We start from the raw sequence: 26,408 nt of genomic DNA on the forward strand, positions 1-26,408 counted from the left end.
CGGCACGATCGACGTCTGCCGATGATTCGCCGGCAACCATCGAACGTGGTCGCTGTGCCCGACGTTAGGTGGTTACGTCGAAATTATATATTGCATACAAATACAATACAGAGAGTTGCGTATATATATATATATATATATATATATATGCACACACATACACATGCACATTGTGAAGAGAGATACTCACATGGTCGATTCGACCCCGTCTGAGCAGCGCGGGCGAGACGCTCTTGACAAGCGCGGCGTCTGATTTCGGGAAGTCGGCAGATTGAAAACATCGCCGGGTCGAGGATACTCGAGACGCAAGACGGATAAGGCTCGCTAGGACACGCTACTTTCGGCAGTCACCGACGACGAGAGATTCCATCCCGCCTTTCGTCCAGAATTTCGCTCGACTGTCCCGTAAGACTAAAGCGCGCTACTATAAAGCAGTTTCTTCCCGCGGCTAGTAGTGACACGCCGTATACAAGCGCGTTACTACAAAGAAACAGCCCGGGGGCTCTCTCTCTCTCTCTCTCTCTCTCTCTCTCCCTCTCTCTCTCTTTCTCTCGGTGTTGGTGCGCTTTGTACATTCTGCGGGATCACATTATGTACGCGAGAAGAAGGCGGCGCCGCGTCGTATAGGTGCCGCGAGGCAGCGCTGGAGACGCGTACACACGCAGCATCGTGTACATAAGACACACACGGGGAGAATCGATGAGAGAGAGGGGGAGAGAGAGAGAGAGAGAGAGAGAGAGAGAGAGAGAGAGAGAAAGGGGAAAGGGAGGGGAGGGGAAAGGATAGGCGGTAAGTACATAGGATGGGACGTTTATATACCCCCGACGATGTCTATAACGCCTCGAGTTACGAGACGCCTTTACGAGCGAATGCAACTCGCGCCAGACGTCAAGAGGCGAACCCCCGTTTCGAAGTTTGATGGCGCGACACGGGCCCCGAGCATAACCTCCGAAATATCTCGCTCTTTTTTCCCTCCCTGCTTGCCGCCTGCCTGCTTGCCTGCTCTCGACGCATCTCGACGTGGCATTTCGTCGGCCGACGCGTCTCGTGGAGCACTCTCTCTCTCTCTCTCTCTCTCTCTCGTTAAGGGCTCGACGCGGTGCTTAATGCGCGATTTAATCGTACGCTATTTTGACTCGCGAGACTCCGGAGCGCGTCGTCCGTCCCGCGTCGTTCACGATGACGCGCGGACTCGACTTGGGCTACTTGCAGATGCGATTGCAGATCGGACGGGTAAGAGGCGCACGCGAGTATCGCAGCCGATGCGTTTCGTCAACGGGGATCTCGGGCTTGGGAGCGGGGAGGGGAGGGACAAAACGTCGAACGGAAGAGACGCGCGCACACACACACACGCGCGCGCGCGCGCGCGCGCGCGCGTGTCGTAAGGTGCCTCGCGGAATCCAAGACGCGCGAGCTATAAGCGGGAGGACGCACACGTGCCGCGAACAATGCAAAAGCGACAGTCGCGCTTCGGCCGCGCCTGGCCGGACGCAATTTCCTCTTTTCTAACGAGCGTAGAATTTCCAGCGGCCATCGCTTCCCGAGTCGTAATTCCCCTCCCTCGCCGAGAGAGCAGCGGGTCGGCCGGGGCCATTAAATTAATAATTTGTGGTCGACAACGGCATTGTGAGATCCGATGCAATCGTTATAATATGCAGGATTTTATTATCGGTCCCGATGGCGTATGCTAATTTACTGCTAATTGTATTCCGCGGGCGACAATGATGCCTCCTCAGTGGCAGAATGCAATCGCTGCCGCAAACGGACGTCGGAATTATTGTCCGCGTGGACGACGCGAGAGATGCATCGCCCCGAGCCGAGCTGAACTGAGCCGAGCCGAGCCGGGCTGGGCTAGGCTGGGCGGCTGAGACGTGCCGACGTCGCGTTAAAAAATAACTGTGAAACGTGACGATTTCCCACCGACACGCGTGAAAAATGGCCAAGTGGGATCGAGAAACGTTAGGCGCCGACGTGACTCTCGCATGGTTCTTTCTACAAAACCGACCGACCGACCGTCTGCATTCCTCGCGCGGTCGCATAGGTGGCATTAAGCGCTCCCATCTCTATATAAACACGTCAAGTTTTCGTATTCACAATTACACTGGAAATTATGTCGATCTAGTGCCGATTGCGCACTCCCATCTCGCTACTTTCTCCCGGGAGTTCATCGCGAAAGCAACGGAGCTGCGCGCTCGCAACGAAACGTGGAAGCGTGGCCTTCGGTGTCTTCGCTAGGAGAGACGCTAAAAGTAATAATAATAATAATATTAGGGACGATGAAAAAAGTCAATTTAATACTTTTCGGGACTACCCCGGGGGTCGTTTGAAACATTGATAACCTTCCATTACGCGATCTCCCCCCCCCCCCAATTTTTGTATCGAAGAGACGGCCGGGTATGCGTTGCGCCGATGAGGGTGATCGTTAAAGCGTGCACCGACTTTTCGAGCATGCGATCGTCCGCTCGCTCGCTCGCTCGCTGTGTGTTGTGCGGAGACGAGCATTGGACTCGTCGAATCCACCGAGCGATAGCTTCGTACTTTTAAAACCGGTCGTTAACAATGACGAGCTTGTTCCGGCACGTGATTACACATGGCTACTCCGGCGACGAGAAACGCACAATTTTGATGCGTCGGTACTTATCTTTCTTGTGTCGTAATGATAATGTTCCAAATCGGTCGCTTAAGCTCGCTCGCGGTGGCACGTCACAGCGCACGCAACGTGTGAGCGCATCGCGCGACAATGTTACGCGACCGCGACGGCAACATTTCCGCGTGAGAGCGATTTCGCAGTACTATTTAGCTGGACTATTATCGATGACGAGCGTCAAAATAAGGGGGCGCAAAGCGTTCTATTGCGACCGGAAAAGCGACCGCGCGCTGCTCTCATCTGCGGCGACGTTTAATCTTGCTCGCACATCCCATGTATCGACATTAGAGCGGAAATTCAAAGATGCCCTGACTCTCCCGGGGCTGAGAGATTCAGGCATTCGGAACATAAGGTCGGCACGTGCGACCCTTCGTCCGTGAAACTTCAGGATTCAGGGATGGTGATCCCCTATTTCCAGCCCCGGAAAAAGAGAGAGAGACGGAGATTCGAAAGCTGAGATACTATCGTGTTCGGGATCTAGGATTCAGATTCACGAGAGGAAGGTTCTATTTTCCGCGCAGGTCAAAAAAAAAATAGAAACGACGTTTCTGGTGTTGCAGTGCGGAATGTTTTCATTATTCTCGAGTTTGAAATCGATTTTATATGAAATATATAAATTCGAATAATTCACGATAAATGTCGATCGATCAATTATATATTTACATATATTTATGCGTACATTTATACGTCGTACATTGTGCGCATTTATACGTACATGTGTATGCGCGACATGCGATATTTGCGAGGGACAGGTAAAGCAAAAAAGGAGAAACCGAAAGGAGGGACCACCAAAGAATAGAAGATTGTTAAGTCGAATTCTCGATGATACACAAAGGACTACTAAGCAAGAGTATCTAGCAAGAGTAGCAAAACCTGCATTGTTTCCTCAATGACGTTGAGAACGACGAAAAGGTTCTCAAACGCTGGTAATATTACGAGTTCAATCCGCCCGCGATGGAGAATCCAAGTTGTTAGAAACACCGCGATTACATTTACATTCGCACATTGACAGCGCTATGGAGAGCGACAGAACGATAACGTGCGATTGCGTCAAGAACGATAGCGGCCAAGCGTGTTTGCCGTGCTGCTTTTGTACGGAAATAATTCGCGAGATGGAAAACACGGCGGACAAAGATCGCGCGCGTCGGCGATCGTTCTCGAAATGATGCGATGATTTATTGAGACGAAAGTAGGACGCCTTATAAAATGCACAGTCGGACGCGCGCGTGCACGGGCGAATTGTACCTCGGTGAAACGGTTTTTAGCTCGCGCAGACTAGATTGCAAAAGACGATTATTATATCGCAGACTCTCTGCGGCAAATCAATTGGAGGTAATCAAATACAGGTAATTGTGTGTTGCGATACCTAATACCTAATACCAGCAATAACGCTGTACAGGCTATTCTGCCGAAAGTTGCGGAACTGATTATTTCTAAAAATTATTTCAAAAAATAATGATTGTTTAAAACAATGTTTGAAACAAAAGTTGTAGCGCTTAAGAAAAGCTATCAGATATTGATAATTGTTTGACCTTGAGAAACGTTATCGAGGTCTATTCTATTTGATCTCAAGAATATTATTGATACAATAATGCTCTATTTTTCGTTGATTTATCGATCTTTCGAAATTTCAAAATCATCAAATTAACAAAAGTCAGGGCGCGCGCTATTGTAACAATATATTCTTGAGACCAAGTAGAGTCTAGTATCACTTTTCCTTTCGACAAATTGTTGGCGAGATATCGTAAGTTAAATATCGAAAAAGTTACCAAGTAGTTATCCTTAAATATCTGAAAAGATATTAGGCAAGTAAAGAAATGTTTCCGACAAAAGTTGCTCAAATTAATTGGTGGAAAAAGACGGTGTAATAAAAAATTGAAGTTTCCACTTAAGATTTTTATGTCGACCTTGATAACGTTTCTCAAGGTCAAACAATTATCAATATCTGATAGCTTTTCTTAAGCCCTACAACTTTTGTTTCAAACATTGTTTTAAACAATCATTATTTTTTGAAACAATTAGCCGTTCCGGGCAGACCCTGTGTACGGGAGATAATTGTTGCTGTGTCGGTTGCTGTGCGACAATACCGTTTTACTACCGACTTGATCGTGATACACTTGATAATTTTCTCTGTACACTAAAATCCAAGATAGCTCTTGTAATCCTCCCTTTTGTTTCCTTTAATATCCCTTAATAATCTCCGGGAAGTTAATCCTTACGATAGTTCAACCGAGAAGATACATGTTGCGTGCACAAAATGCAAAATTGCGCATTATTCGGGTAAATTTTTATCAAGACAAAAGTCGGAATATATAAATTTGTATCGATAATTTTTATCTGACCTGGTTTTCTCCTCAATCTCACGTGAATAAAATGAAAAAATTCTTTACAATTTTATTATGATTCTCTTCCTTTAGAACCTCACGGATAAGATAAACATTTCACCCGTTATTAGAGAGTTTTATTTACTATACTTATAATCCATTATACAAAATAAAATTGATTCAGCTCCGAGCATATATTGGCACAATGATTTTTAGTTTTAACCAAAACGTCAATCTCAACTAAAACAATGTCAGTCAATGTCAATGAGGAGCAGAAATTTACTAGCCGTAAACAAGAGAAAAAAGAAGAAAATCACACAGAGGAAATACTTTTCTAAATGTTAGAGAAAAAGGAGAATCACGAGATCAATATTGAATTGTACGAACTGATTGAGAATCAAGACGGACGAGAAATTTGCGTATGGAAGCGCAAAGGAAAAGAATCAAACGGCAGTATCTTACAAAGGTAGCTTTAGACTGATCAAGATTGAGCTTTTTAATTATTCAGTATAGCCTCTTTCTAAATCATAAGAAGACGAGACGAGACCATTGTGCGCCAAAACAGAAAACAATATGAGTCTACGAAATCGGTCTACGAAAAAATTCTTTTCATATCTATCAGGTGTGGAAAGAACGCTTTTTCATTTTTCTCGTATTATTTCAATACACCTGTGCTCAAAAACACAGGTAGCAATGAAGGCGGGGAGAAATTCGTTTTCGACTCAGTCCTGAATTTTACACCTGCCAAGTCTTCTCCTAATTTCCCTGACAAATCTTCCCCTAATTTCCCCAAAGATTGACATAAAATTTGTAAAGAAGTGTAAAGAACAGCAAGTGACAAGCGACTTGAAAGAAACCTACAACGCTGTGTTTAAATTTCATTCACCATAAACATGTTCTCCTACTGCGTGACATTCTTATATTGCCCTATTCAACAGTGGCCCACAGTATTCCAAAGAAATACTTCAAAGAAAAGCCCCAATACCTCTCATCGGAGAAAAGAAGTTCTTGTTTTATTCTAATAAACAAATCCGAGAATATTACTTTTACGCGCATAAACGTGAGATTGCGCTGAATTCTCTTTAGACTTGTCGGAAATCACTTAACGGAAGTCATTTAACGATTCATTCGATACGTTCAAACGTAACACATCACTCAATAAGTTCGTAGGATGATATATAAATGGCGCTACTATTGACAAATCCATATGATTTTAGGAAGTACTAACCTTCAAGTGATGATACGTGCAAAAATTTCATGACGATCGGACGTTTAGTTCACAAGTTACAGTGGTTCGAAGGGGGCGCGAACGACCGCGTTTGCTCGCAGTCAATCAAGAACAGCAACGCGTCGACGATTCAGCGGGCTGAATCGTTTGGAGCTGTTTCAGCGCGATAAAAAGGATTTTTTGACGCAGTATGTGCGACAGTAATGGATGAAACCAGTAATGGATCCATCACTACACTCCAGAGTCAAATCGGCAGTCAGCTGAGTGGACAGCAACCGGCGAAACCCGCCCAAAGCCGAAACTGAAGCCTACGAACTTATTGAGTGATGTGTGTTATTACACGATATGGTCTAAGACGACCAAGAACGAAGTGCGAGGAAAACTTTGGCTAGTTACACTTTGCGTGTAAAAAATAACATATTCGGATTTGCAGTGCACGTTCTAATCATAGGGTATGTCCTACCGTGCGCTAACACGTGCCTGATCTCTCGGCGGGTAAGAAAGGAAAATATCAGACGAAATGTTCGCACCGAGGCTGCGATGACGACAACGACGACGACGACCAAGACCGAGCGAATCCGAAACGGCGCCGGAGATACTATTCTTCGCTCACGTTCCGTTTTTCCCGTTTCTGCAACCGCTCCTGAGCGATTTACACGATCAAAGCAGTAAGTGGGAAGGGGAAAGGGGCAAAGAAAAGATTACTGCATTCCGGGCATCGCAGGTATTTGGGTCGGTAACCGCGGCGCGAGCCCTCGAGAGTTGCGCGTCGTAACTAGCCTCGCCGGCAGGACATTAATAGTCACGGAATAGAAGCCTTGGCTGGAATCGTAAAAATGTAATTGCGCCGATTGCAACAACGTTATCTGACCACCGGCGCGGATAATGACACGTGAATGGGCGCGTTACGGCACACTCGCGCGCGACTCGGCCGGGCCAAGTCCGTTTCGTATTCGCGCGCGTGAATTGCGTGCGGACGCGCGTGCAAGCGTCCGAGCGCGAAGTATCTCTCCCCGCCGCGCGCTTGCGCAAATCACCATTAAAACCGGCACGGTGGAACACCGCGGTGGTGGTGGTGATGGCCTATCGAGCCGAGGAAAAAGCGCCGACGGAAAGCGCCGTTTCGACAAACGCGATCAAATGGAACTGATTGTCTCTCACTGCGCGAGACAAGTATTAATAAGAGAGTCATTTCCCGCGTTCGCGCTCGCGTTCGCGCTCGCGCTCGCGCTCCCGATGCGAGATACTTCGCACCGTTTGACCGTTATTTCGTCAGATCTTACCGAGGGTGGAGATTTACGTACCGGCCCCGGCTGGCGGAATTCTCAGCGTCGTCAGCAGAGCTTTCGTGTCGCGCGAACCGCGCCCGTACGCGGCCCGGAGCGCCGCCCTTTTAACCTATTAAAAAGGCGGTGTCGGTACCGAAGCACGGAATCGTGTCTCCACTTTGCTTAATCAAACACGCACGAAATTCAATTTAAGCGTCCTCTCCCTCCCTCTCTCTCTCTCTCTCTCTCTCTCCGCGCCTTCTTCGTTACGCGGTTCCACGAAACGGTCAGGTAAGAAGAAGTCGATGACCTGGTTGACCCGAGGGGAAGCCGCGAGATTCCGAAGTGCAGAAGAGCGATGGACCACGGTGGAGACAGGTGGAGAGATAAGGAAGGAATGGAGGAGGAATAAAGAGGGGGGCAGGGTGGGAAGGAGGGCTTGCGAGAGACGCGAGTAAAGTCAAAGAGTCAACAAGAGAGCCCGTGGACCTCGGCGCGGTCTGTCGAAGCGCGTCTCCCGCTTCGTTGTTTGTACGAGTTCGACGAAGAACCCGTTTCCTTCGTACGTGCACGAGCGGTCTCGCGAAGATCCATCGAGTCCGAGTTTACTTAGGACCGCGAGTGATATATACGCGATGGCTCAAATTAAATATTTCAACCGAGGGGGGAGAGAAACGGGAAGAAGGGGCAAACGAAGGAAGAAGCGATGATGGTGGTGGTAGTGCTGGTGTTGGAGCTGGTGGAGGTGGTGGCGATGGTGGAGGTGGTGGCGATGGTAGTGGAGAAGCGGAATCGAAAGAGCTATGCCGAAAAGAAAAAGAAAGAAAAGAAAAAAAAAAAATATATATATATATATATATATATATCGTAAAGATCATCCTTCCATGTTGACCTGAGAAATGGCACGATTGTCTACCTGCTTTACGATCCCCCTGCGGTTTTTCCACCGACGTGTTGAAACCGTTTCGTTTACTATAAGATATTTTGGAGAGAGAGCTATAGTACGTTTAGGATTTACTACAGTATATTTGGAACGTTACAAAACTAAAATGGCGATGACCAATAGCTAAAACGGCGATGATCAATAGCAATCTGTGACCCTGTGTGATAAAGAAGGGTCACTCGCTCGTACAATAAAATAAATCCACCGTACAGGGTGTCTCAGACTACCTGAGCAATCTTTCGTAGGGACGTAAAGCGGACGTTGAAGCGAACGTCCTAAAAGTCCCATACTATCCTGCGAAATTCGTAACAGTTATCGAGTTATTAATTACAGAAATCTAACGAGTGAGCACGCGCCGAGATAAGACGCGTTGCTCGACGTGTTGTTCTTCCTCTTGTCCGAGTGGCTGCAACGCCTCCCTAATTATCCATCTCGACTTGCTTATCAGATTTCTGTAATTAGTATTACAATAACTCAAAAAATTATCGTGTGAATATCGCAAAACGGAACTGTTGGGTCTGTCTTAATCCGATCTAACTCCACGAGTTCTAATATGAGTAAAAATTGTTCTGGGACACCCTGTATGTACAAACGTAGGTTAGAATCCATAATATTTCGGAGACAAAGGTCTGGATCGACTAGATCATAACGGGGGCTCTACTTGTGGGCTACTACTAAAGTGGACTTGAACTTGAACACCGAATCGGTTTATAAAGATCAGTCTACTATTGAATCTGTCTATACATTCCAGGCTCGTGCTCGGATGCTATTCTAATCCCTTTTCCTATCCTGAATGCTTTTCAGTCGGCCAACACAGAAAATCGCCGTAGTAGTGGTAGTAGCAGTCTAGTCTCGTTTAACGGTTTCCTGAGTAATGTAGTTTTTTCCCGGAGGCGAGAATAAAGGCGGGAAAACAGCCAGGGAAGAATAGTCAAGTGAGTGTTAATCTTTAAAGTTCCGCTCGGTTCGGCTCAATAACAAAACACTTCCATGACCTACTACCAATATATTATTCATCCTCCTCCTCATGATATGCCCCAATTACATAATCTAGCGCCACTTATCCTCCTACATTTTTTCCCGTCTACCTGTACGATCTCGTTGCCTTTGTCCTGTCCTGAAAACAAATTCTGGAGAAATACGAGGGTAGTCTCAGAAGTATCCGACCTGACGTATAGATGGCGGTTGTTGTTGTTTGAAAAGAATGACTTGATGATGGTAGAAAGTACCAACCTTATAAAGCTTAAGTTTGAAGTTTGACGACGCTACGTTCTCTGGTATCTGTTTGGCAACGCCATCAATAGTGAACGCTCTCAGTGAATTTGTAAACATGGAAAAAATTGGACATCGTTATGTGATACGATACTTTCATTTGAAAGGCCTCAGTCCAAGCGATATCAAAGCGAAGCTAGATTCTACTCTGAGGGAGTGTCTGCTCCTTCGTAAAACAGTAAAACATTGGGTGGCAGAGGTTTAAACGAAGCCGTACGAGCTGCCGAGCAACGAACATCGCGGTGGTCGACCAAATGAGGTGACCACGCCTGGAAATGGTGAAGAAAATCCACAAAATAGTATTGGATGACCGTCGACTGAAAGTGCGCGAGTTAGCACAGACATGGTAGGCATTTCAAAAAGTGCTGTACATCGCATATTGACTGAAAATTTGGACATGAGAAAGCTGTGCGCGCAAGATGGGTGTCGCGATTGGAACAAAAACAGCGTCGTGAGGATGTTTCAATCGTGTGTTTGGCGAAGTTTCGCAGCAATAAAGCCGAGTTTTTGCATCGATTCATAATAATCATGGATGAAACATGGGTCGATTACTTTCAAGCAACAATCGCTATCTATACGTCAGGTCAGGTACTTCTGGGACTACCCTCGTACGTGCTACTACTCCGGAGAAGTCGGCGATGTCGCCGATGAGAAGGCGAAGCGCGCCTTGGCACGTTTATTTCGTGCCAAGTGTAGAGAGTAAAAAAATCGTTGGAAGGAATCGAAGGAAAAGATCGTTGAAATGAATTGTCTTCACCTTTCCGTGATAAAAACTTCGGAAATAAATAAAAGCAGGCGTCGTGTTCAGTCGAAATATGAAAAGGGATCGCTCAACGTTCTCTCAACAATCCCAAGGGTAGGTCTCACAGGTAGGGATGCAACGGTAAATCGATAATATCGAAATATCGATATATCGAGGGACAAAAGATATCGAATATTTATCGATACCTTTTGTCCCCGGTAAAATAGACATATCGATATGAATTTTACTGATATTTCGTATTTTTCAGTTACAGTTCTTGGGGGCCTATTATGGTTCTACGACCGAGATGAAAACTACAAAAGTGAGTGAAGTTTCACTGGAATATATATTATGTAATTGGTCGATGCCTAGCAAATTCGCTCATTTTTTCGCTCATTTCCGTACCTCAATCGTTAAATCGCAATAGATCTCTCCTGCTCCATGTATGCGCGGTGATGTCTCCGGCAAACAACTGCGGTTTATTGTATATTTTCTAATAAGAATATGACAATAAGTTATATGAGGATCAAACTTTTTAAAAGATCTTTTTAAATTTTTCGTGTATTCCACGCCTATACGTGTACATTTTTTTATATGAATATCGATATTTTTCAAAATTATCGATACGGTTCTAAATGACGATAATATCATTATCGATATTTTGAGAAATCGTTGCATCCCTACTCACAGGTCGGAACAATAGTAACTGCAGAGTTAAGAAATACGAAATACCTGGCGGTTGTGATCGTGTGAAGCGCGCGAGGATATCCGAGGATAATACGTAATTCAACCCGAAACGGGAGATACCCCGCGGAACGCGCGCGCTGCGTCGTATTCCGCTGATAAACGGGGAATGCCCGGTATAAAATCGCGCAAGAAAATAAAAAACAAATGACTAATGAGGTTGTAAAGATTGCAACCGACATTTTCCTTTATTTCTGCAACACCAGCGGACCTTCCACGATTCTTCCACGCGACGACACGACGGTGCGAGCGAAATTGCGAAAATGTCCTCGACGCGGACTCGAGCGATTGTTCGTTTTGGAAAGAGACGTATAGCGTCACTTGAGCTACACTTTGTAGGTGTAACGCTACATGTACATAACACAGTTGTCACAAGTTTCAGGGAGGGGATCTCGTCGTTTTTCACGACTTTATACACTCTACATACGTCAGCAGTCGGAGTCTCTTATCGAATGCTACAATCGCGAGTCCCAGTTTCTATCGAATGCATTATTAACCTTGAGGGAAATCTATACGCTGACTAAGGCGACAATTAACGACACGAGCTTCGCATCGCTCTGGCCACAGATAACACACAATCGCACGGGTAGAACTGATTAACCCTAATTATTGCCCGTTGCGGTCTTCACGTTCCGAAAGAGGACGCGCGGCCATATATCGTTAGCGGTTATGGCTTGTGTCGGCAGAGCGAGATACCCGGCGTTGGACACTCTTCATTTTATGCATTCCGTTATCTTTCGCGAGCGCGCAATGCCGATTCAAATATAACCCACCGTCATTGACCGATGTAATAAAAGTCTCATACTCTGATAAATAATTCTTATCGATGACTTTCATAGCCGTCATTAAACGATGCCACCGAGCTAGGCGAAAATTTCTGCGGTCACGATGGCATTGACAGCGGGTTTTCTCTCGTCGCAGCTGTTATTCGTTCGATAACAACTACGCAGTACGGAAAATAACAAACAAACAAACAAACGACACCGAATATTAGCCGAATGGTTTATTGGATAATTAACTGCGAATTATTTGTGTTATCGCGACCGACTAATTATTTACAAATTCGTATTCATGGATCATTATTCGGTTGCTGAGATTTATATCGCTTGTAGTATGATACAAAGGTTGATTGACAAGCAATTAGAGATTCACGGGGTTACGATTACTTCGATCGAATGATGACGGAGCCTCGAGAGAGAGAGAGAGAGAGAGAGAGAAAGAGAGAGAGAGAGAGAGAGCAGATCTCGACCGAATTTCGACTCGGCTATTTTTGGCTCACGGTGATCTCGTCAAATGTTCCCTCGAACATGTTCAACAGCGCACCGGTGCTAGTTATTGGTGTGATCGATATCACGACGCTGCCGCGTGTCATTCATTACGTAATTCGGAAAAGCACAATTCGTGGTATCTAAAGAAAATTGCTTATTGCGGCCGGCAAGAAGTTAACGAGAGGAGGTGAAGGATCGCCTCTCGCGCCTCCAATTGCATTTGTTCCTCGCCGTGTCTTTAATAATTCAATCATTAGCCAAGCTTTCCCACAATTAATGGGAATTGGCGCAGCAGTCGACGCGTTAAAGTCGCGAAATCCCTCCTGTATAATAAATGATTCCCACATACCTGGAAATATGATATATCGTTGGTCGCCGCGCACATCCTACGTCCTCCGTCCTGATCTAGCGTCCTGCTCCTGGCTGCTTCTGGACACTCCATCGTGGCACTGGCACTGGCACTGTGACACTCGCGTAAATATGATTCGATCGGAGAAACGCGATGCCGACGAAATACTTTTAATCGCAATCGCGTCGTCCGTGTGCGCGTCGCTCGCCGGCTCGAGGCATAATACGAGTAATTTAGTCGCGGACAAATGCGCAACGCGCAACGAGAGCCCGCGATCAAAACAATCGATACCCTCAAAAGGACAAAGTCGCATGTACGCTCAGCAAGCGTGCCCCGGTGCCCGCCGATCAAACACATCTCGCGGTCGAGAGGTCGGAACACCAACGATCTGAAAATATTCCGAACCTTCCCGAAATTATCAGGAGCGTACGTATCGGAAGTCTCGCCCGTACCGTTCGACGATTGTCGTTGATGATTAATAAAACACCGCGCGTCTCCGATCGATCCATATTTTCGTGTGGCGCCATTGAACGTCTGGCCACAATAAAGACACCAGAAGCCGACTTTAGGATGGAATACAGGACGGAAAATGCAAGGACGGTCGGCGACAATAGCCTGCAACCTCTACATGTCGTTCGTCTCTTTTTAATCTTCAAACCCTTACGAGATTTCTAATACCGAGATGGAAGCTTATAATAGGGAGATAGTGAAAGAAAAAAGTTTCTTGTTGTATTCGTCTACTTGTTAATCTCGATCGGATACATTACTGTATCGATTTTAGTATATCAATTTCTATCGTGGATTATAGATTAAGATTAATTCGGCGGAATCTCTGCAGGGTTAACAAAGCGGGAAAATTTCGGGACTCGGGAGGGCAGACACGCATCTTTCTTCGCGCACGAAATTGCTCAACGTTGGCCCAATTGTCGGCGAGAAGCGGAGACCGCATATTTCTGTCGTTCTCGATAAAATCGACGATCATTAAGCGATTTGTAATCATTACTCGTGAAGGGCCTGAGCGGAATAGCATACCCGCGCGCGCGCGGTCGTGCCGATCGTATCGAACTTTCCGCTTCGTCGTGGTGGACCCCCTCCGTCTTTCATTCGTTACATCGACGTATTGATAACATCGAGCCGGGTGACCGATCATCCGAGGAGTCTCGGCAACGCCACAATCGCGGTTAGCTCGATATACCGACGCATTACTTTCGAGATATATATTTAACACTTCACCCGCTTATTTCCCTTCCCCCCCCCCTCTCTCTCTCTCTCTCTCTCACTCTTTCTCTCTCTTGAGCGTTATTTCAATCAGATACAAAGCGAAACGAAAGCGTTACTTTGCGACTCTACCGAGAAAAAATCCGCATCTGTCAGTCGCGACGTTCGGCAACAACAGCTCGCCGATTACGCGAGCTCGTGACATAATTATGACGTTACTGGAAAGCCCGGAAAAATCCCCCTGATCCCGCGCGGCGAGCGCCGAACCGGGCCGTGCTCTCCTCCATTTTGCGAGATCGCGGCGACGAGATCACACAGACGAAATCGGGATGCGGGATGCTCTTCCACGCGGATTCGGGCCGGAGGGGGGACGCGATCGATTCGCGTTCCTCTCGGGAGAGAGACGACGATGACGACGCGACAACGAGCGGATAAAGGCAGGCGTGACCGCGAGGCGAGCGTGGACCAATCGCGATACAGTCATCCTCTTTTTTTCTTTATTTCATTGAGGGACGCCCCTCTTTAGCGAGCTTCGATGCTGCTGCGCCGCCGCGCCGCCGCCGCCGCCGCCGCCGACACACCGTGATTCCCCACCAAGTGAGCCGCCGCGCCGCGCCGACGACTACCTTCTTCCGCTCCGCTGCTCGGTTGAATCGGGATCACGCGCACCGCCACCACCGTCGTCGTCGTCGTCGTCGTCGCCGCCGCCGCCGCCGCCGCCGCCGCTGCGCCGTGCAACGGATATGCACGCGCCTCCCCGCGAATCGCGTCCCGGGACGCGCCTCAATGCGTACCAGTAATTTCACGCCGCGGGAGGTGACGCACCGGTTGGCCGGCGAACGCGCAATTAATAGACAGATAATATCGAGTGCGCTCTGGGGGAGGGAGGAATTCATCGAGAGATTCGCATATCGCTGCGAGTTATCGCGCGCCGCAGCCTTCCGATAAATTATCTAGATACCCGGAGATACATACATATGTGTCGGCGGATCGTCACGCGTCGGATCACCTCGATCGCTTCTGAGCGTGAAAGCGTGCGATAGAACGCAAGAGCGTTCGATGGACGTAATTGGTTCCGCGTGTGTATCGCGCGCGCGCGCTCGCCTCGTTTCCAGAGATACACGCGCGAGCAAGATTAATGAATTGTTAATTACGCTCGTACTTTCGCTTGCTTCTCGCAATCCGACGACATTTGTCATCGGCGACGCGTTACTAGACAACGACGGAACGTCCCTTTTGAGTGACGAAGATTCGAGACATGACGACCTCGGCCCTAGGAAACAAACGATCGGCCTGAATCCGATTCGATTTGCTCCCTCGCCATTCCTCGAGAAGAGAAAAACATCCAAGCGAAGAATCGACCCTGCAATTTCGGCTTGACCTTCGCACGAGCCAATCACGGGCTCTGAGAGCGTGGGTCCGAAGCTCCGACACGAGATATTCTACTTCCCAAATCTAATTATAAGACTTTAAACAGGGCTATCGTAAAACGCGGTCGGATAGTGGATCGGGGGAGAGGAGAGATCGGGACTCGCTGGCAAGGCAGAGCATTCTCGTCAGCGCATAATAAATCTCGTGTTTTTTAACGTGTTTTTAACGGTACAAGGGACACGTCGAGGCATCGGAGATCGGTCTCAAAGAACGCTAAATTCGCTTCCATGCCCAGCAGTATCTAATCCCCAAAATCCCTAAAATCTGTAAAATCTGACCGCGTATATCAGCTTTAAAGACGCGCTCAGATGCGCTCTAGGGAGCTCGTGAAAGGCGACGGGGAAACACGAAGGGCTATGCACGTTAGCATTCCTCCCTCACCTCACCTCACCAAATACCTCACGGTTGACATCTACATTGATCCATTCTGTAGATCCATCAAAGGGTAAGGCAGTTTTTCGCAGCCATTCGATGATTTGTATCCGCATCGGCGCCACATATTTAATCCTACAGACTACATTTTGACGCGCTACGTGCTCACGGAGAGATGCTCACGGGACGCGGATACCGATACGGGGATACCGATTGGACACGGACTGGATAAGCGTAAACCGATTTTCACAGCCGGGGGAACGAATCTCCTGAGTGCGGGGGCACGTGAACGTATAGACGCGAATGCTTCATCGTTTCTATTTTAGTCGACGCATTTACGAGCATGCGAGAGCAAACGTTCATGTCCGCGAGAACATTTCCAAGCACGTGGCGTTCGAGAGCACGAGAGAATAAGCCCCCTTTCCGCCCCCTGCCCTCGCTGTCAGCCGCAACCGACCTCCTACGCGCATCCCTCGTGAAAGCGTGCCGCCAATTGCTTCGCGCGGCGAAGAATCGCGATTCTTTATTATCGCGAGTTGGTTCCGGCTTAGTGCGTCGCAAGCGTCGTGTTTCTTTTCTCTTTCTCTTATCGCGCAGCGCCGTCCACAGCCAGTTTCCAGAGACACGTCCGCTGGGAAATGCGCTGCTCTACTACGCTACTGCGAGCGTTGCGCAACGCACGCGGCGCGGCGGGAATGGAGGCTCGGAGAATTTCGTGGACCATTTTCGCGGTCAAGGTGGTGTAGCCGCGCGCGAGACGACAATGCGCGCCGCGGCGTTACGACCGCAAACTCCGCGGGCCGCGGTCGTAACGAGACGTGACGTCACGACATGGCGTCTACAGGTGAACGAGCACTGACGGCGCGCGGTTATACCGTAGGTGAGCGCATTCGCTAGCCGATCCGATTGGCCGAAGGGGGAATCCCCGCCCTTGCGCCGTGCGTGCACACACGACGACGAGCCAACGGACCCCCGAAGCCCCCCCTTTTGTCCCCTTGCCCTCCCGTTGCCAGCCGCGCCACCGACCTCCAACCTTCTCCCTTTTCGCCACTCCGCGCGCGCGCTCAGCCACTTCGCTCTATGTGTGCGTTTCCTCCTCTCCCTTTCGTTACTCCCGACTCTTATCCTTTCTCGGTGTGCTCCTCTCTCTCTCTTTCTCCATCGCGTGTGTTCACCCCGCGATCTCCTCTCTACCACGTACTAATGCTGTACACCGGACACCGTCGACACACACTGTATGTAACGCGTATACAGATTCCCGATCGAGACCCTCCTGTTTACACCTTCACCTATACCTATACCTACGCAGCGACGAGTGTGCTCACCACGACGACAGGTCTCCCGGTGTTACCCTCTTCTACCCCACCAAAATTATCAGACGCTTACTCACTGGCGCATGTATTCACACGCGTGTGTACACACACACACACGCACACACATGCGTACCCACACTACGTACACCATTGACGCATCCGTATACTCGAATATGTACAGTGCCAGCAACGGGGTACGCACGTTCTTTTAGCAAGTTCCCGAAAGTCAAATCGTGCGGGAGCGAATTCGCGCGGGCGAGAGGAGGAGAGTCGTCTCCGCGCGGCGCGGCGGTCGCGCACGATAACGCGCCGCCTGATCTCTCGCGCAAATCGGAGCCCTATAAATTTCACTCACGACCAACAATCCGCGAATAATCATTCGCGAAGGTAATTACATACGCGGGACGCGCGTGGAGAGATAGGCGAAGGCCTCTATATACCGAGTCTCGCCCCTGCTGTCGTAAGGCACGAAGGTCTGAGGGACGAAAATGCAAGAGTATCAAGTACAGTCATTTGACGGCTTGGATAATCGGCGAAGAGGAAAAAGGAGCATTAAATATAGCCATTAGAGCTAATGATCGGGAGAAACAGAAATGTGTCAGAATACAGGCGAGAAAGATAGTCGTAGGAATCCTGCGCCATCATTCGCACGTGCATAATTACTCTTAGTTAATTATATACATTTAGAGATTAACCGCGTGTCTCATTTCTCTGTATTAGATTCCATTAATACAGAGCCGCTAAACGCGATACATCAATATAACATGCGCGCGCGCGCGCGCGCGCGCGGGCACGCGATCAATGTGTGCTGATCAATGTAGGATATAATTTAGGATGACAACAAATTTGCGCTTGTGTTCCATCGATGATCTCAAGCTTGATCGATTTCTCATTTGGCTCTTTCTCTTTCGCCGTCTCTGTCAAGAAGTTTCGCGTTAGATAATTTCCTAAGGCTGAAATGTTCTCTATGTTCTGCGATGAGAAGCAGGCAAGTAGGCAACGACGAAAATGGGACGCACAAGCGGATTAATTTGCGAGCGCGCTCGTTAATGTCGGGAAGTCACGATGGAAATCGTAGTAAACAGATCCGTGCCCCTTGAGATTTCAAATAAATTGCCGCTATTAATATAGATTGCGGCAATTATTTGCTCCGTGCACGGAACGCTTAAATCGCGAAATCCTTGGATGCTAATGCTAGGTTCCTCCATTACTCCGATTCTCCTCTCCTTCTTGAATTGCACCTCGCATTCGTGAATAATTTCTGAATAAATGTAGGCTCGCGGACGCGTAAAAAAATCGAGAGTCTCGTCACGATACGACTTCACTTACCGTGAAATAATCAGGCGCACGAATTGTTGCGAATCGCTTCGGCCAGTAATGGCACACACGTCGTCATAGTCTCACCATAAATACACGCTATATTGCTTATTTATATCGCATTATTGCGACCGATATTCCTTCGAATAATACAAACTGTAAAATGTTCCGATAAAGCGGACGCTGATTTTCCCCCCAGTATAGACGCTCGAAAGTACGCTAAAAAAAGCGTACGAAACCGTGGTATGCGATAGAAAAAGTGGCGCGAGCTAATCGATTATTACATCGAGCTGGTAGGAAGAAATCGCGTCGAGCGAGACGTAATTTGCGTACGTATACGCGAGTAAGCTAGAGTTACGAGCTAGATTACAAGTCTAGATCCATGTAAACGCGCACTTCTCTTCGCCTCGCTCTCCTTGGTATTTCGACCAACACTTTTTATACGCACGCTGAAACGCGCCTTTTATTACGAGCGCGAATAATCACGAGTATAAAACACGTTTTCGACGTTCACGAAAAAACGCTGTCCGAATGCGAGCGAGCGTCGTGGAATTGGCATTGTTTGTAAACCCCGATATATATCGAGCCTGGCTGGCCGAACGGATCGAGACACACATTCTACACATTTCTATTGCCGCATAGTTCAATCGCGACATATTTCATCATCCAGAGAAGCTACGTTTCATCCTCGCGAGAGTTACTCATTTATCGTATCCACCATTTCGGATTTTAAGACGCGAGTTTCCCGCGTCTGAACCAGCTGCGGCGCGATGATTGTCTGCGCACACACAACAGGTCTTATGAAAATTCTTCATGTCTTTCGTATCTTTGATCTTACGTGCAGATTTCTAGAACGCGATCTAGAAATACGATGTAGCGACGGCAGTCGCTACGTGTCACGTTAGAGATCATCTCGCGCGCTCAATTAGGCCTTTGTTATTACGAGCAGTTCACCTATCTACTATCGACGTGGTATGCGATCGAGATACAAAGTTATTATTATCGTCCTTTTGTACAAGTCAAAGATCGCGCGATTTCGCCCGCGAAAATTCTTTCTTTCTCTTCTTTTCACGAGAATAAAAGTTCGTCATTTTTATGCTAAACTTATATATATTTCTATGCCAGTTGCCGCCTTCTTTCTTGTTCTCGCCGTATAAAATTAGATACCCCCTATAAATATTAATTTGTTTAACAATACATATACTCGCGATTATATATTTATCTAGTTCTATTTATCTAGATCAGTAGTTTAATCTCAAGACACACGGTTTCGCGCGATATGCTGTTCGATATTTTGGAAAAAAATTGACGAGGATTTTGCGGAGAATCGTCACTCCAAGATCGGACGCGAGTCGCAAGGACTCGCGAGGAAACTATTTTATAGTCTTCCTCGCGACTGAGAATGACGAAAGAGGAAAGAAGAACTGGGAAAGTTCTCCTGAAAAAGAGACCGCGTCGTGGTATCAGATCGCGATTTACGACTAGAGACTATCTATGTAAACAGCGCTGGAAAGAAGTGTCGGGACGGAGAAGAACGGCGTAAATCGTGATAATCGTAGCAAACAGCTGCGATCAAGTACAAGCGGGTGCTACCGAGGGTGCTCTTGAATTTCGCGGGAATGCATCTGTTTTCTTCGCATAATAACAACAAGCCTATCTCTAGCGGTCCTCAACTTCTCAATCTACCTGTGTCGGCGCTTAAAAGCCAGTAGCGAGAATAATACGTCATCACGCTATTTCGTTACGCCTTATTTCGGAGAAAAGGAGAAACTTTGACCTTAGAAAAAATCACTCGAAACGACAGTTCTTCTTACCTGCTGACTCTCATCCTCCATTCGAACTTCGTCTCCGTTCGCCGTTACAGACACGGCGACGACCCTTGGCACTGCTGAACGTCCTGGATTCTCCGAGACTCCCGGGTTCTCCAGGTTGGCTGGATTGACCGGGTTCTCCGGGTGTTCTTCGTTACCCGGATTCGCCGGGTCTCTCTCCAAGTTGCGGAGATCCATAACGTGGACAGGCTCCTTCTTTACCCGAATTTTGGCTGTTTTACCGCCACGCGGTGACTTACGAGACGAGAGACACGCACGCGCGACCGTCCGCGCTAACGAGATTCACAAAACTGCCGGGTGCGAGTATGATCGCGAGCTCGCGATCGACACGCGGCGACGTAGCAGCGGCGCGGACTCGACTACACAAACACGTGGTCGATTGGCGCACACGAGCGAGCTTCGAGCTATCGCTCCGCCGCGACGTACGCGCTCCGTCGGCAAATTCGCGCCGGATGCTTCGCGAAGGAAGGGGCACCACCAAAGCTATCGGACTTATGTCAGGAAGTATATAAACTTACAGACGCGGATGTCTCTGCGTGTGTGCGTGTGTGTGCGTGCGTGTGTGTGTGTGTGTGTGTGTGTGTGTGTGTGTGTATGTGTGTCTCTCTCTCTCTCTCGTGCAAACAAAGAGAAAGAGAGCGAGAGAGAAAGATCGTGAATGCGGGCCACCACTGGCGATTCGCACTGTTTCGTTACGTTATTGTGTCAAGAATTTCGAGATATTAAAAAACAACAGCAAAGTAGCGTACGTCAAAGTAGCGTCGATATCCCGGTATCAAATATAGACTGCGTCGTCGAAACCGATCGCGTCTGTATGAGGTCGCAAGCGAATGTGGATCAAACGAGACTCGCTCCTCTCCTCCGTGTTCTTACGTGTGCTTCAGCGTTGTGTGTGTTCTCGGTCGGATCCCGTCGGTACCCTTCCTTCTCCAAAGTGCACTAAGGCGCGAGTTTGCGATCGTTTTCTACGAGCGTGCGTATACACTCTCTCTCTCTCTCTTTTTCTCTCGTTGACGTTGACGTCGACGTCGTCGTCACACACGATACAACAGACGATGAGATACTGCTGAAACTACGTTCAAGAACGGCGGGAACTGATCGGAACGGGGAAATGTAAACGTGATGCTGCCACAAGGCATAATATCGACTGTGAATGGCCCTAGGGTGGAATCAAAAGGACCTTTAAGGGTAAGGGTAAGAAAAGTAGGGGATACCTTCGGATGTCTCCGGAGTGGTAAGGGTGGGGGAGTGTAGAAGGTTACTAGTTGAGAAAATCAAAGATATATCGAGAGGGGGTAGGATGAGACAATGAGGGAGCGAATCGCGTCGCGCGCAGCATCCAGCACCACCGAAAATTTGATGGTATAATTACCGAATCCGCACGGCCTCGCCTCGCGCTTCCCGACACGATCACGAGCTTCGAGATTTGCCCCCTCTTGCTCGCTCAACGTCGAAAGTGCGCGCGCAACGGAGCGAGAGGGAACGCGACGATACGATACGCGGATGCAGCGAGGTTTCGAACACGCTCGCGACGCACGGCGTTCTGCTGGTTCGAAGTGGCGGAACTTTTCTTCACCCTCTGATATCCCCTTCCTACGCGATCCCACCACGCCTCCGTCGATGAGGGGGACAAGAGGCGGAGGTTCAACAATGGTTCTGCGAGTGCAGAGTAGGTGTGTTCGTGTTCGATAGTCGCCGCCCGCCGCGGTAACCAGTTTGTAGCAGGTATCCCCTCCCCTCTGCGAATTCTATCGAAGCATCTATATCTCGAATCTGTTCAAAATTTTTTCTCTCAAGTTCCTGTTCTCTCTCTCTCGTCACTAATCATCTCTATGCACATCAATCACAAAAAACATGAAACCTAAAGATTATGTAAATGTCTACTTGTGTTTCTATCAGGATTGTATTAGATGAGAAGTGCTGTTGTTTGTATGTCAGAAAAGAAATCGTAAGATATAAATATAAATATTTTTCATGTTGATTCAGGTCTCTAAACAAAACAGACATTCCCGCTTAAGCTTCGCGAACCACGAGTTTAAACTTCTGTTTTTAAGTTTCATTTCACTCAAGTGAGAATTGCCAACATGTGAATTTAACATTTATATTTTTGTACAAATATCTAAAACAAGTATCTGAAACATGTGCTACAAACAAGAAAAAACTCTATGAGATATAGGAAATATTGTAGTATCTTTAATATCTAGTGTTTTTCTCTAGTATGGATTCTCCAGTGTAGATGGTTTACAACCGGTAAAAAAGTACACGTTGCAACCGAAAAGCAAGCAAATAAAATGCAAAATAAAATTCACGCAAAGTTTCATTTGTGCGAAAAATCGTCTTTAGAAATTGCAAAATTAATGAAATGACACGAGCCAGAAAAACGAAATGAAGTAAAATGAAAAAAAGTGTTGCGACAAAGGAACAAAAGAAAAAAGGCGGGAAACGAGGTAGCGACGGACCATGATGACGATGACGACAATCGTCACATAGGAAGTCAGGCTAAAATTCAAAAATGAAATATTTTATAAGCTAAAGATTGCAAATAAAAGATGTAATATAATATTTAATACGTAATAATATATTAGAAAAAAGGCACTTGAAATTTGTGATTATGATTGCGATGATCATAAAACGGACACGATTCAGAAAAGCATTTTTGTTATTACTGCTGCCACAGTGTTAGTGGCTATAACAACCTAAGTGAAAGAGAAGAAACGACTTTTCTTTACTTAAAATAATATTATGAGAAATCCGTGTGAAGGAGATGAGGTTACAGGACAGTATTTTTATGTTCGCCATGCGCCGAGTCTGGGCTAAGCGCCGTCGCCGATTTTACGCAGCCAAATCTCAAAATCGGCTGTACACGTGTGTGTGTGTGTGTGTGTGTTGCACGGCGTATCTATATTATCTCGCGGATGTATGGCTAATCATCGGTAAACAATTTTCTATGTTTACTCGCGCTTGCACGCACGTCTACCGTGTGTATTCCCGTACGCGCGCCGGTGCGCGAAGATAACAATCGAAAAACGTTTAAATGTCCCTCATTTTCCATATTTTCGAAATAAAATTACGGTGCCAGATTACACGTGTTCGAAGGGCCCGAGCCGTGTTGTTAGCTCGGCGATTATTTACACGTACGCGCTATTGGCAGACGTAGGAGGCTTTTCTTTTTGCGTTTTCCGCGCTTTCTGCGTGGTTAGATTTACCACGCTGCAATCTGCGAGGTGTCTGTCTTCAGCAATGGCAACGGCTTTCCTAACGTTTTGTCGAGAGACAATCTCCGATTAGAAAGCGTCATGCTGTTGGCAGAGTTGTCGGCAGGAAACTAAAATTCAGTCAAATCTTTCTTATCGACTTGTTTCCTGCAAGTTGCGTGTATTTCATCCCCCCATTTATTTCTTTCCGCGAAAAAAAAATTTGTTCACATTTCGACTTCTTTCTTCAAGAGCGCAGACTTTGTTCTTTTGTTTGAGAAAGTTACACCCGTATTCATAGTCAGGCCTTATATTTAAGACTTTCTTAAGTTTATCTTCCGATGGTCTGCAGCCAATAAAATAATTCGTGCAGCATCTAAAAACAGATATAAGGAGGCCTCAAATATAAGGCCTGGCTATGAATACGAGTACTAGAGTCGGAATATCGTTCCGTTTTTAATATTCCTGGATACCCAAAAGGAAGAATTCTACAACAGCATTAGTGTGCTGTTTTTGAAGAAAGGACCCACCAGGTAGATTGAATCGAATAAAAAGATCTTTCTAGAAATTCAGAAGGTTTAGGACCATTTTTTATCACAACCCTATTGAATTACAACAGCAGAAGGAAAAAGTAATGCGACTTTTTCATTGTGCCGCACATTGTAAATAAATTTTTTAGTCTAAATTTGCTCTCTCTTCCAGAACCCTTCCAGAAAATAACGCACCCTGCACGTGCAAATGTATCCAAAGATAAAAAAAATTCTCTATCTTTGGACGTTTCCTAGATTCTCTTTACGACAGATTCGAACATGTGTCGAGCAAAAAAGAATTAACGCTCGTATTCATATCTGAAAAATTCACGTCTGAACTTAATGTTGACTCACAGACTACATTCGGGAAACAGAAGCCTCGAGGATAGGTTCACGCCGCGTATGATCACGACGCGGATCGTCGCCTAGAAGGAAGATAAAGACAGAAAAGAAGAGGAGAGAGAGAGAGAGAGAGAGAGAGAGAGAGAGAGAGAGAAAGAGAGAGAGAGAAGAGAGGAACGAAGGCGAACAGAAAGATACGGCTCGATACCGGTCAGCCAAGCGCGTTAAACTTTAGCTCTTTCGCCGTTTCGTTCTCTCGACTGTGCGGGCAGTTAACACCCCGACGGCTGTTTGATCCCGTCAGTAATAAGGCCCATCTCGGGCCGTTTCGCGAGATAGCATCCTCTTGGCTTCTTACTCCTCGTTTTCCTCCTCTCTGCCTTCCCGGCCACGTTTATCTCTTCTCGCCCTCCTCCAAGCCTGTTCGAAGAATAAGATCCTAAAGGTCTCATTCTCCAGCACACCAATCGATCGATTTCGTCTAATTATCTCCACTGATTCATTCGTCGTATCTCTTTTCTCCCCGCTATCGTCGATATTCTTTACATCAGTCGTCCATCACTGTGTTCGAGAGGAAAGAAGAAGAGAACGATCTTCCTGAGACTGCTAGACACTGCTAGAAATATTTGGCTGCAGAAAATTTCTGCTGGTATTTCTCCTATAGAAATTTTTCCGTTCCTATAACCGGTTTTTTCGTTGAATTGTCCAAAAATGGAATTTTTTTATTATTGCAATGACAACCGGTACGCCGCGGCACACTGCTGTGCCGTGACAGGATCTAAGGTGTGCCGGGGAAATTTTTAAGAATTTTAATTCTTATCTTTTTATTATAAATTTTAATAAATTGTTTTATTTTATTTTTTGGCCATGATGGTTGCATTTTGTTTGTTTGTGTTAATAAATAAATCAGAAAAGGTACATTCTTTTATATACTCTTCTTTCGATCATCATAATTTAAGTGTGCCGCGAAAGTTTAACTATAGGTTCAAGTGTGTCGTGAGATAGAAAAGGTTGAAAAACACTGGATTATTGTAATCAAAATTAAGTTACAGATTGTGTTCCGTGCGCTTTAACAACTAGGGTTACCTGTTCAACCTTCAATTTTCTACACACCTACCTTACGTAGAGAAATCAAAAATAGGAAACCCTCAGAGAAATAAATGCTAAAGCGTACACGACGCCCGGCGTACACCCTAACGCTCCTTTGTTCTCTCTATCCGACTGAGTGACCCTTCTACACGTTTATACGCACATCTGCATGTGCACTGCATCACATACACAGCCAAGATAGCACACTTGGTGTGTGTGTGTGTGTATGTTGCTTGCAGTACAAATTGCGGGTAATTGTAGCCTATGGGGAAGGCTTCGCGAAGGTTCTCCACGGCAGCGGAGACTATTGGAAGGATTTAAATGAGAGAAGAAGGAGGTACGCGAACAGCCGGGAATGCACGAAACTAGGAATTTTATAATCTAGAAAAAGACTCGGCTATTTATGGAAATGTCACGAGCACGCTCCTCTCGTTGTCATTGTCCATTGACCTGACAATATTTCGTAGAGATCTGTAACTACTCTTGAGAACGTTAGTGAGAGCGTGAGAAACGCTAGAGAGAATATTCTTCCATTTCCATGAAATAGCGTTCAGATATAATATTCTATTCTCGCCCCCCCCCCTCCATCTTGCTGACAATTTAGCGGGAATAGAATACGTGAGAAAATAACAGAGACGAGATGACATTTTACCCGAAACTAAACGACATCTTCGAGATTCGAAAGCCAAAAACTTTATCCGAATTTTTAATAAAATTTTACTTGATTATATATTCAATAAACTAAGGGGAGAATGCTTAATAATGTGGAATAAATCAATCATCGTTACTCCTCGAATACTATGAAAGTATATTAATACATTCCATACAATAGATATACTCTGAGAAAAACATTCTTCTCGTTTTTATTTTACCTATCTTTCGAACAGAGGTAGCCGTATGGTAGCCGTTTATTTTGCGAAAGGTCAAGAATTGAAAAAATTTCACGGATACCGAAAAAATTTGTGAAATAAATTCAGGTAGGTAA

At 46.6% G+C, this 26,408-nt stretch overlaps 1 protein-coding gene across 5 annotated transcripts in view; it reads right to left on the bottom strand.

Moving 5' to 3' along the window:
• Positions 1-26,408, bottom strand: part of retn (retained) — a 155,763-nt gene that overhangs the window by 113,050 nt on the left and 16,305 nt on the right. For 3 of the 5 annotated variants that reach the window (XM_011145910.3, XM_011145882.3, XM_019842673.2), the window contains exon 1: positions 20,251-20,809. The exons of 1 other annotated variant lie outside the window; for it this stretch is intronic. In XM_011145910.3, the coding sequence (XP_011144212.1) occupies positions 20,251-20,445 (195 nt within the window). In that variant the 5' untranslated portion in view covers positions 20,446-20,809. Of the gene's footprint in view, positions 1-12,785; positions 12,991-20,250; positions 20,810-26,408 lie in introns of those variants that run through there. One more of the 5 variants, XM_011145901.3, reaches the window with a different exon arrangement.

This window comes from Harpegnathos saltator, unplaced genomic scaffold (genome assembly GCF_003227715.2).
Source record: "Harpegnathos saltator strain DR-91 unplaced genomic scaffold, Hsal_v8.6 scaffold115, whole genome shotgun sequence".
NCBI classification, from domain to species: domain Eukaryota; kingdom Metazoa; phylum Arthropoda; class Insecta; order Hymenoptera; family Formicidae; genus Harpegnathos; species Harpegnathos saltator.